The following is a 12,774-nucleotide window of genomic DNA, read 5'->3' on the forward strand; positions in this document are numbered from 1 at the left end:
AATACGAGTGTCCAAAGCACCATGAAGAGAAATACAAGAGTGTCCACCCTTCTTCTTCTTTTGTCACCTCCGGCTCCTCTCTCTCTCTCCCTGTTCTATCCTTCCTCCTGGGGGGGGGGGGGGGGGGGGGTGCTGGGGAAGGACAGGAGCAGAGATGGGAAGGAGGGGTTGAGATCGCATGAGTTCACACATGGTCGGCATTGTGGTGAATTAGCCTCATGATGACAGACAGAAATGGAGTTAGTTACATGCCCGGCTGTCGTAGTGCGTGTGTGTTATACATTGGTATGCTAGTATACCACAGGGAGCCAAGGTACATTAGAAGCCACTCTGAAAGCCATGGCATTTATTATGCTACTTGCTTTTAGCTCTATCTTTGCTGGTAACCCCATAGCATGCATGCAAGCACACATATGCACAAAAAGAGACACAAGCACGCTTACATGTACCCACAAACAGGCATAACACACACACACACACACACACACACACACACACACACACACACACACACACACACCGATTTGATGAAGCAGGAGCAAACACCATGACGAAGCTCACTTCTAACTCTACTTCTTCACAGCTCTACTTATTGAGTACATTAGGCATTGAAAGTATTTCCTTAAAACAGCATCATCTGCCTGAATAAACATGTGAAGCTAAAGTTCATATGCAAGATGAATGTAAGCTATTCTCCTCATAACTTATTTTATTATCGTATCTTCTATATTATGAAGGCATGCAAAGATAATGGGTCAATATTGAGACAATTTTACTGCAGCAGCGCAATGTCACTGTCAAAGGTCAGACTTGCTTTTCATTTTGCCGAAGCCACCCAATCTCAATCACATCTAATTGTCAAATATGTTGCAGAAATTATTTTATGTGTTATGTGTCTACCTGGTAGCACAGTAACTTATGGTCCATCCCAAAGCCTCTCATGAAGTCCACGTAAAAAAAAAGATCTAAGCATACAGTAGATAAATCCACAGAAGATGCTATAAAGGCTGAAATTTGCAAACTTACCAAGTGTCAAAGTAAAAGGGAGCAGAGTCGATGTATCGCTCTTCGTTATACACCTTTAGTCCCTTGTTCCCCCGCGTCCCTTGGTCTCCGACTTTGTTGACAATACTGAGTGTGTAAAGGAGAGAGATGGAGAGAGGACAGGGTGAGACAGAGTGGAAGAGGGAGGGAGGGGGTGAGGGAGGGAGGGGGGGTGCTGTGGAGAGAAATGCGTCTGCGGGCGCTCTTGTCCTCCAAGCGATGGATAGAGAGAGAGAGGTAGAGAGAGAGTGAGGGACGAGGAGAGAGAGAGAGAGTCAGCGAGGGGTGACAAAGTGAGTCAACATCAGTGTCAAGTTTGAACTTAATGCCAGCGAGAGGAGGCGGGGAGGCCGAGAGAGTAGGGCATAAAGCACAGATAATGGAGAGATAGTGGATGATAAATAGATGATGGAATTCAATTTTAGCCATAAATTGCACATCCACATTGAGCACTATATTGGAGTGTATTCGTTTTTGGCACGTGCAAGCAGGCGACTGACACCCCACACCGGATTTAATTGAACGTTCACACTTGCACAGGCTAGTTTTCGTTGATCCTCAATGCGATACCTAAAGTGTCAGTGTATAAAGTACAACTCTGATAAAGCTGAGAAAATGTCATTGTGCATAAGCAAATATGGGGAAGAAATAAATGTGCTGTTTTAAAATGTTGCATGTAACTTAAGCAACTGAACACAGATTATTAGATAAAGATGAGTCATAATATTAGGCTTATATATATATATATATATATATATATATATATATATATATATATATATATAGTGTGTATATATATATACATACATATATAATACTGGGTCACTGATATGATAGCAAAAGTCATACTCTTATTAACAAAATAAATATTAATGCTTTGTGCTGTATCAGTTTCAGACACTATTTTGCAGCAGCGTTTCCAACTGATTGGCTTAAACTCTGCTACTTGTTTCTCGGTCAGGTAATTGATACCATGGCCACATGGGCTTCTTTAACTGCTTGGGGTTATATTACTTAATCTCCCTTAAATTAAGCCTTAAATTAATCTCCCTTGAAATGAATCGCAACAATGGTCGAAATAAGTCTAAAGCTGTAATGAGGGGGGTGAGGGGGGTCAAAGTTCATTCAACCCCACGGCCAATCGAAGGAATTCAGTGAGCGCAAACACAATTTGAGTTGGGCTTTGAACTCGAGAGCTAAAAAAGATTGCAGAGAAGTTGAGGAGGTTTTTTCCCCTCCGAGCACAAAGGTATTGTTCGGGTATTATTGTTCTCCGACTGCAAAGGTATTGTTCTCTACACACTGTGTTTAAAGCTGTGGGACAACAAGGCATTGTCTGGCTGGCCCTAAAGCGCCTTAAAGCAGCATCATGCGGTGCTGAGGTGTGAGTCATGACGCAGGTATGACGGTCTGTATGGTGGAGTGAAAGAGCCAGAGCACAGTGGAACTGATGGTATAAATATATCTCTTTGGAGCAGAAGGGAGACAGAGAGCAAGACAGAAAGAGAGAGAGAGAAAGGAAGGGAGGGAGGGAGGAGAGAGAGAGAGAGAGAGGGGGGGGAGACAGTGAAGAGGAAGTACGTGACTTTGGGGTGGGTGTAGGGGCTTGGGGATGGGGAGGGTGCCAGCTTGTTTTATTTCCGGTTGACAAGACTTTGCGCTCCCTTTCTCTCTGTCGCTCCCTCTCTCTTTCATACTCTCCTATTCTTTCCCTGCTGCCCCCACTGCGCTCTCTCTCCCTCTCTCTCTCTCTCTCTCTCTCTCTCTCTCTCTCTCCTCCAACACGTGCCTAGGAGAAAGGAAAATACTTGACAAGTTCAAAGGTCAAAGGAGTAAGAGCAGGAAAAGAACGGGAAAGGGAAGTGAAGGAAAGTTGACAAACAGGACAGATTGTTTGGTTTATTTCAAATTCAACCCATAAAGATGGTCTCCCTATTCCTCCATTTACTAGTTGGCTAACCATTCTGATTGTCTTTTTTTAAGTCAGTCTTCCTGTGTTCCAGTTATTGGATATGGGTTAACCTATATGTGATCCCTATGTGTTGAGTGTAGTGTGTGTGTGTGTGTGTGTGTGTGTGTGTGTGTGTGTGTGTGTGTGTGTGTGTGTGTGTGTGTGTGCGTGCGTGCGTGCGTGCGTGCGTGCGTGCGTGCGTGCGTGTGTGTGTGTGTGTGTGAGAGAGAGAGAGAAAGAGAGACTGTGCTTCACTGCAAAGATTCATGTAGCTCCAGGACATGCGTTTTTGTGTGGATCTTGTTAGTTCATTCCTGTCACCTCTCTCTCTCTCTCTCTCTCTCTCTCTCTCGCTCTCTCACACCATCCCTTGCTTTTTTAGTGCTGAAGGGGGAAGGGAAAAGGGGGGGGGGGGCAGTAGCCATGGTAACAATGCCACGACAAATATTCATCAAGTCCTTAAAATAAAAACAAACGGGAGTGCATTATAATTGCTCTTACTTGCTCGTACGGGCTAGATCCCTATAATGCATTCATATATTATGAGTGAGAGGGCCACAGTGGAGGGGAACCGCACACGGAACGACAATGTTAGTGTTCAAGTGAATATCGGTTGACCTATAGGCGAGAGCATGTGCTACAAACACACACACACACACACACACACACACACACACACACACACACACACACACACACACACACACACACACACACACACACACCGATTTCAGCTCTTTTCTGTGTACATTTATTTTACTTTTTATTTGTACCTGTGTGGAATTCCCTATTAGTCCTTTCATGAGTCTCTCTCTCTCTCTCTCTCTCTCTCTCTCTCTCTCCTTTTCTCTTTGTCCCTCATCCCTCGCTCTTCCGCTGCTGTGTAGCCCCAGGCGATACTGTGATGTGTCCTCCCTCCCTCTCCCTCGCTCTCTGTCCCTGTCACCTTCAATTGCTCTGTGAAAGTAGACACAGCGCCTGGGGCAGGCAGGGTGGAGGCAGGCAGTGGAGAGAGAGAGACACACACACACACACACACACACACAGAGAGAGAGAGAGACAGTTTTATAGACGGAAGTTAAACATTTGTTGTCATATAAACAAAAAAATGGCAAGATATCCACCGTCTACATGTAGGACACACAGGGAGTCTTTGCACAATTTGTGAACCGTAATTTGGACCAATTCACTGACACAGGTGTGCGTTCCACAATTGCGCCACAAACATGGACGTTCAAAATATTTGCCACTGGAAACGGCAGGTTTACATAATCTGGTGAAATGATTGGTAAGCTTTAGAATACAGCCCGCAAATTACCTGTAAGTACAGGGTAACAAGAGCTGTACTACTTACAGGGTAACTACGGGGTACCACACCAGTACTTACAGGGTAATTACAGGTTAACTACGGGGTACAAGATTTGAATTTAGCCTACGTAACTACCGGGTAACAAGATCTGTACTTATAGCGTAAGTACGGGGTACCACACCTGTACTTAGAGGGTAACTACGGGTTAAGCACGGGGTACACGTTGTGAATTTACCCTGTAAATACAGGGTAACAAGATCTTTACTTATAGGGTAAGTACGGTGTACCACACCTGTACAGAGTAATGTAACTACAGGGTACAAGATGTGAATTTAGCCTGTAACTACAGGGTAACAAGAGCTGTACTTACAGGGTAAGCACCACCCCTGTACTTACAGGGTAACTACAGGGTACAATATGTGCATTTAGCCTGTAACAAAAGGGTAACAAGATCTGTACTTATAGCGTAAGTACGGGGTACCACACCTGTACTTAGAGGGTAACTACGGGGTAAGCACGGGGTACACGTTGTGAATTTACCCTGTAAATACAGGGTAACAAGATCTTTACTTATAGGGTAAGTACGGTGTACCACACCTGTACCTACAGAGTAATGTAACTACGGGGTACAAGATGTGAATTTAGCCTGTAACTACAGGGTAACAAGAGCTGTACTTACAGGGTAAGCACCACCCCTGTACTTACAGGGTAACTACAGGGTACAAGATGTGCATTTAGCCTGTAACAAAAGGGTAACAAGATCTGTACTGTAAGTACAGGGTACAAGATGTTAATTTACCCTGTAAGTACGGGGTACAAGGTGTCGGGGTACTTACCCTTTAAGTACAAGGTACAAGGTACAACTTCTACCACAAGGTGTTGTACTCCGGGTCTGTCCACCTTCTCCCCCCTTTCCCCTGAAGATGTACTTCAACTCATCACTTCCAACCGCGCCACCTCCTGCCCCCTGGACCCGATCCCTTCCGCCCTCCTACAGTCCATCTCCCCTGACCTATCCCCATTCCTCACCACATTCATTAACTCCTCTCTTTCCTCTGGTCGATTCCCAACCATCTTAAAGACTGCCATTGTAAAACCTTTACTTAAAAAACCATCCCTCGACCCTACTGCCATCTACAACTACCGTCCTGTCTCTCTCCTCTCTTTCCTCTCCAAAACCATTGAACGTGCCGTCTCCAGTCAACTTTCCACTTATCTCTCCCATCACAATCTGTCTGACCCTCTCCAATCTGGTTTCAAACCCGCTCACTCAACCGAAACTGCTCTTCTCGCTGTCACTGAGGCACTTCACTCCGCCATGGCTTCATCCCTCTCCTCTGTTCTCATACTCCTGGATCTATCTGCTGCTTTCGACACTGTTAACCACCAAATCCTTCTTTCCACCCTTTCTGACTTGGGTGTCACTGGGTCTGCACTCTCCTGGTTCTCCTCCTATCTTTCCGATCGCTCCTACAGGGTTTCTTGGAGAGCCTCCCTTTCTACTCCTTGCACCCTTTCCACTGGTGTTCCTCAGGGTTCTGTTCTAGGTCCTTTCCTGTTCCTCCTCTACATGGGTTCACTTGGTCACGTCATTTCATCTCACGGTTTTTCCTATCACTCCTATGCCGACGACACACAGCTTTACCTTTCCTTCCCCCCCTCTGATACTTCAATTGGGTCATGGATCTCTGCCTGCCTGAAAGACGTTGGTGTCTGGATGGCGGATCACCACCTCAAACTCAACCCTGGAAAAACCGAGATCATCTTCCTCCCTGCCAAAGAATCCCCCCTGACTGACCTCTCCATATCCATTGACAACCACACCGTAACTCCATCTCAAACAGCTAAAAACCTGGGAGTGATCCTTGACCACCAACTCACCTTCTCTGCCTACATTGCCGCAACAGCACGCTCCTGCCGGTTCTCCCTATTCAATATCCGTAAGATACGCCCATTTCTCACCAGAGAAGCAACACAAATTCTGGTACAGGCACTGGTATTGTCACGCATAGACTACTGCAACGTCCTTTTGGCAGGCCTCCCTGCCTCTGAAATACTTCCTCTTCAGCTCATTCAGAACACAGCAGCCCGTCTGGTCTACAATTTACCTAGATTTTCCCATGTCACCCCTCTTTTCCGAGAGCTTCACTGGCTTCCCATCCTAGCACGCATCAAATTCAAAACTCTGGCACTAGCTTTCAAGGCCGTTCACCAAACAGCCCCCTCGTACTTACAGTCTATGGTCACTTTTCAAACCTCTCACCGCCCACTCCGCCCCTCCACTAGTGCAGGACGTCTCGCCCCTCCCCTGCTACGTGGGCTCAGAAGCCGCTCTCGGTCGAGACTTTTCTCCTACCTGGCCCCAAAATGGTGGAATGAACTTCCCCCGGACATCAGGACTGCTGCATCACTCCCCATTTTCCGCAGAAAACTTAAAACTCATCTCTTCAGACTTTATATTGACTCTTCCTAAATTCCCTCCCTTCCCTCTGCCTGCTTTCCATGTGTTTTTAATTGAATTTTCTGTTTCTTATATGATTGCTCCTTTAACTGTTCTCACCTTTAATCTCCCCTTTTATATTGGCTTCTCATATTTTTACTACTGTCTTTCTATTTGATCTTATTGTGTGCTGTATATGATCATGATGTAAGTCGCTTTGGATAAAGGCGTCTGCTAAATACCAATAAAGTAAAGTAAAGTACCCCGTACTTACCCTAAGTACAGATCTTGTTACCCTGTAGTTACAGGCTAAATTCACATAATGTACCCCGTAGTTACCCTGTAAGTACAGGTGTGGTACCCCGTACTTACCCTATAAGTACAGATCTTGTTACCCTGTAGTTACAGGCTAAATTCACATCTTGTACCCTGTAATTACCCCGCAGTTACCCTGTAAGTACAGGTGTCGTACCCCATAATTACCCTGTAAGTATACAGATCTTGTTAGCCTGTACTTACAAGGTAATTGCAGGCTGTATTCTAAAGCGTTACCAAATGATTTGTGTCTCACTCATTCACACGCACACGCACGCACGCACGCACGCACACACACACACATACATACACACACACACACACACAGGGGTGCGCGAGCGCACGCGCACACACACACACACACACACACACACACACACACACACACACACACACACACACACACATACATACACACACACAGGGGTGCGCGAGCGCACGCGCGCACACACACACACACACACACACACACACACACACACACACTCACACAGAGTTAAGGTCAGTGTTTGATCTTTGACTTGGGCTGATAGTATTTGGCAAAGCACCTTTCTTATAGCCTAAACGTGCATTTCTTCACTAAGGTTAAGTGTGTCAGATTGAGATAGTGTTTTGTCCATAGGAACACTCCCTTAAACCAGTTCATCCACTTAAGGTGCAAGGAACATGGGAATATCCTTATCCTCGGGGAAGTAATGGAGAGTGCATAATAGGCCTACATTAGCCTATAGTTAGTAGCCTATCTGATATGTAAAATTTTAATCACATTAGCCTTTATTTAGACAATCAGTAGTTAATGTATTCATATACATTTTCATTTAAGTTATATAGTTACTAGATACATAAGCCTACACAGACAGACACAAGATTCATATAACCTGTAGCCATTCTTAAATGATGTAGCCTATTACTATATTGGCCAAGAGATCGCACTTATATTCATGAATGGATACACAGGCCATGCAATGAACAAACAGTCAATGATACTATAGGGCACATATCAGAATCAGATTACATCTGTTTTGACGTACATTTTGAAGGCAACTCTGTAGACTCAACCTGTCTGTTATTCTGGCCCTGTAGGCTACAGGGCACAGTGGGAGATAGAGAGGACTGCAAATGTAGGCTACAGTTTATCTAGCTACAATAACTATGTGTAGCCTAACTTAAATGAAAATGTATGAATAGCCTACATTAACTACTGATTGTCTAAATAAAGGCTAATGTTATTTAAATTTTTACATAGGCTATCAGTAGGCTATCAAACTGATGCATGTTATGAGGATATCTGAAAAAATAAGAAAAGAAAATGTGTTTGTGAAAATATTCTATGGGAATTTGAAATTGCAAAGCCACAAACCTAAACACTCGCTAGAAACTTTATGAGTGGACGGAGCAGCGAAATATTACCATGAAAAAAATTGTGTTGTATCACTTTACCTGCTGCGAGCCAGCCAGCTGGCAGAGGAGTCGGGATCGTTCCATTGGATAGTTCACGGCGACATTCCAAACATTTGGTTGGCTCAGGTGGGCGGGGCCTGAGTGTTGATCATGGTGCTGATTGGCTGCAGACGAGCAGGTACACAGGTAACCTATTGATAGAGGTCCGTCCGAAACCTTTTCTGGGAATTCACCGATAGCCTACCAAACAAAACGTGAACCCCCAAAGCGATTTTTGTCGACGAGAAAGAACGCACGGACCCGCGATAAAAACCTATGAAAAGGTAGCCACATTTTTATAACAAGGCTATTTATTTGTACAACCCGACCTCGGTCAGTCAGATTGTCCAGACATCAGACAAAGTAGCCTAGTTCTTGTTGTAGCGGCTGCGGTGGCCTTCCCTAAAAAGATCTTGGTGAATCCAGACGATGCAGAGATTTTAACACGGTTTTTCGAGACGACAGCAAAAGTGAGCTGAATCTTGTTAATAAAATAGGCTGTCAAGTGATTTTTGTGACGTGAAACCTCGCAAAAATGTCGCCGAAATCAAACTTTCACGCTATATTCTGGAGTATAACAGGTGAGTGTTATAAGGCGGTGCCCACCATCTCCGCTGGAGCTCGCCATGTTATGTGTATTTTCTTTGTCGGCCTGTTAAACAACATGTTTGTCGCCTCTGCAATCAAATTTAAATTTCGACGTTGAAATGTAATGTTATCCCAGTGGACAGTATGATTCTGGATCAATGTGACTTAATTTGGTGTATATTCAGGTTTTTTGGCTTGCCATGCCCAAGAATGTGGCCGACCCTTTGTGGAGAACAGGATAGTTGGAGGGATGGATGCTTCAGACGGGGCCTGGCCATGGCAAGTGGATATTCAGGTAAATCACCAGGAATGCACAGTGCTTTACCCATGGCATACCTCTGAGCAGTAGGCTAACTGAGCAAGTTACTGAAAATTAGTTATTAGAATTTAGTTACTTATCTCAAAAGTAATTTAATTAGCCTACTTTAATTAGCCTACAGAAAATCTTAATAAGGTTATGATAAAGTGCTTCTACGCGCGCACACACACACACACACACACACACACACACACACACACACACACACACACACACACACACACACACACACACACACACACACAGCTTAGAGTGCCATGCATGAGTGAAATTCATCATCTTGTGCTAGCATTGTTTAGTAGCGCAATGGCTGTAGGTACAAAAGTATTCCTGTAGTCAGTGTTTAGTTCTACATCTAGGGACCCCAAACCGACGGCCGCAGCAAAGGAGGTGGCATTCACAACGGGAACAGTCTTCAAGAATAGAGCTCGTTTTACGCTGCAGCTGTGTGGCGTAAGGAACTGACAAGTTGATTGAGACTCACCCCACTTGACATTTTGGTTTAGAGATTTTTTTTTTTTTTGCAGAGACAGGTTCCCAAACCATGACACATGGGAAAAGGACAAGATTGATTCAATAAAAACAAGATAAGAGGGTCATCATGGTTTTATCGGTGTGAAAATGGGACAGTTCTCTTGAGACAAAACAAACACTGATGTCCCTTTTTACACAAAGGTCAATTTAGAGTCTGACTGTCCCAAGATACTTGTAGCTTTTTTTTTACAGAGTCCACAGGCTGGCCTTTAATGATTGTAGTATCATACGTTGAATCATGTGTTTTATATCTATAATCATATCCTTTGTTTTGGATTTGTTTAGCTCCAAGAAGATTTGTCACACTGAGAAAATCATCAATGACTGCTGGGCCATGGCTGGACTCATTATCATGTAGAAAACTCACTGTATTGTCAATTGCTTGCCAATTTCAATATCCTGTTTGGCATGCTTACTTTGGCACGTTTGTGTACAAAGGCTGAGAGAACACAGCCCTGGGGTGAGCCAGCAGAAGAACATAATGAATCGGTTTACTTTCACTCTTTGTGTTGTTTGTTAGTCGAGGTCTTGGTCATCAAGCTGACCTGCTGAGTGAAGCGTTTGCCTGTGATGTGGAAGTGATTCACTCTGTTTCTCCCCTCTCCTTCCAGACGGCGAGCAGCGGCCATGTCTGCGGAGGATCCATCATCTCGGAGTACTGGGTCCTCTCAGCCGCTCACTGTTTCCCCAAGTAAGTGTCCTCTCCTCGGGCAGAGAAACTTTTCAATCAGCTTGTTGACTCACTAATGAGCACTAATTCAGTGAAATTAGCACTGACAATGGACACTGTAATCGTTTTGTAAAAGAAGAATGATCTCTTCAGTCAGAATAATGTGTATGAGATAGCCTATCTCAGTGTGTGTGTGTATTCTCGGTGCCAATTCACTGTATAAAGGCTTGGAAAGTGATTTTCTCTACAATCTGGTGATCTAATGTTTCATATCAAGTCCATTCAAAGCAGCACCTGCTTGGATACATAGACTGTATAAATATATGGATGGACGGAGTTAACGTGACGTCACCCATTGATTTTAGGACTCGTGTTTTGAAGCCTCGAGGTTGCCATTTTCACCGTCACCATCTTGGTTATTTGGAGCCAGAAGTGACGAGAAGAGCCGCAGCACCACCTGCTATTGGTCCGTGATCGATGATCTGTGCGATCACTGGACAGGCGACCTGTCAATCACGTCCCAAAACAGTCTTTTCTATCGTCTATTATTTTACTTGAAATGGGGCCATAATTTACCAAATGAACATCGTGCTGTATTGAAGACTTGAAACTGCCGATTGAGATCATAAACTCATTAGGAAAGTGTTTACTGAGGCCATAAATCAAGTGAAAAGTAGGGCCATTTTCCAATTCACTTCCATGTAACTGGCAGTGGGCAAGCTCTGAGGTTTTCCCACAAGTAACCCTGGAAGCTGTAATTCCTCGAATGGCCACTTGAGGCAGGAATCAGAAGTCCCATCGTTCTGGTTCACCGCCATGTGAAAATGCCCAACTTTGTAACAGTGATTAAGCCTCTTTACAGCCTGGACCGAAACAAGGTTTTGGTTTATATAGTCTCACGTGAGCTGCGCAAGGACCCCAAGATGGGGCCACACAAGACTTTGCTGCAAAACGCGAGTCAAAAGATTCGTGGATGGGTTTGTCCATATTATTTAGGTCAGTGGTAACTGGACTTCTTTTTGCAGCCAGTTGGTTCGCCCCCTGCAGGCCATAGAATGCAAGTTTTAAGTTTCTTCCCGAATTGGGCTCACAAACGGAGCTGCAGCAGCTAGCCCACTGCTTGGAACAAACAAACATCACCCAATGCATCATCTTTTGTGACTGGAAGTGTAGCCCGTAGTAAAGGGGTTCACATTTCAAATCCACACTAATCTCCAGCCCAGTGGGTTTCATTTGGTTTCCTTTCAGTCCGTTCGACGTGGGCTCCTACACCATCTATGCAGGCCGTTACCAGCTGAACGGCTTCAACCCGTACCAGTCAACACACTCTGTGAGCAGGGTGGTGATCCCGTCTGATTACGTGGAGCCTCACCAGGGAGGGGACATGGCGCTGGTGCGGCTGTCTCCCCCGGTCACCTGGTCGGATCGCGTCCGTCCCATCTGTCTGCCCAGCTCTGGCACCCTGTTCCCAGGTGGCATGCCGTGCTATGTCACTGGCTGGGGAAACATCCGGAATGACGGTGAGCCGTGACCAATTCTGTCACTACATTTATAGTGTTATGAGGATGTGGCACATTTTAATATACTAGGCATCTCGCTAGCTCGACTGCTGCGCGGCCTCGCCCGCCCTGCAGCTCGCCAAGCTGGCCCTGCAGTGTGGCTGCTTCTTCTTCTTCTTCTTCTGTGGTGTTTTATGGCAAGTTGGATGTCACAATGTCTATGACATCATCATCTGTGACATCACGATGTCAGTGAGTGACATCACAATTGCACGAGTGTAACCAAAAACGTGACCACAAAACATGACCACCAAAACGTGACCAAAATTGCAGAACCCACTTACTCCTTTTATATATAAGGATGGTATCATGGTTTTTCCTGCATGCTGCATAAAGGAATTTTTGATGCCCACCAAAGGTTTTAGCCACCCCCCCCAAAGGCCTGGAGGAGCCAGTTGCACAAAGCACCTTAAGTTTAAGATTTTCCTTAGTCCGATTTTAAGATGTCCATAAAATAAAATCGGTTGCACAAAACACCCTTAAATCTTCTCCTTAAGGTTAAACATTTTAAGGAAAACGTAAACGCAATATTTAAGGGTGTTTTATCCAACCGATTTTATTTTATGGACACCTTAAAATCAGACTATGGAAAATCTTAACTTAAG

At 44.8% G+C, this 12,774-nt stretch overlaps 1 protein-coding gene across 1 annotated transcript in view; it reads left to right on the forward strand.

Moving 5' to 3' along the window:
• Nucleotides 1-8,698: 8,698 nt before the first annotated feature.
• LOC310775686 (uncharacterized protein) overlaps nucleotides 8,699-12,774 on the forward strand; it is a gene marked incomplete at its 3' end in the record, with an annotated part of 47,215 nt that continues 43,139 nt past the window's right edge. Inside the window, exons 1-4 of the mRNA XM_083635835.1 lie at nucleotides 8,699-9,080; nucleotides 9,273-9,382; nucleotides 10,552-10,631; nucleotides 11,859-12,130. Coding sequence (XP_083491961.1) covers nucleotides 9,035-9,080; nucleotides 9,273-9,382; nucleotides 10,552-10,631; nucleotides 11,859-12,130 — 508 coding nt within the window. The 5' untranslated portion in view covers nucleotides 8,699-9,034. The remainder of the gene's footprint in view (nucleotides 9,081-9,272; nucleotides 9,383-10,551; nucleotides 10,632-11,858; nucleotides 12,131-12,774) is intronic.

The sequence above is a fragment of the Poromitra crassiceps genome (genome assembly GCF_964638095.1).
Source record: "Poromitra crassiceps genome assembly, chromosome: 4".
Lineage (NCBI taxonomy): Eukaryota > Metazoa > Chordata > Actinopteri > Beryciformes > Melamphaidae > Poromitra > Poromitra crassiceps.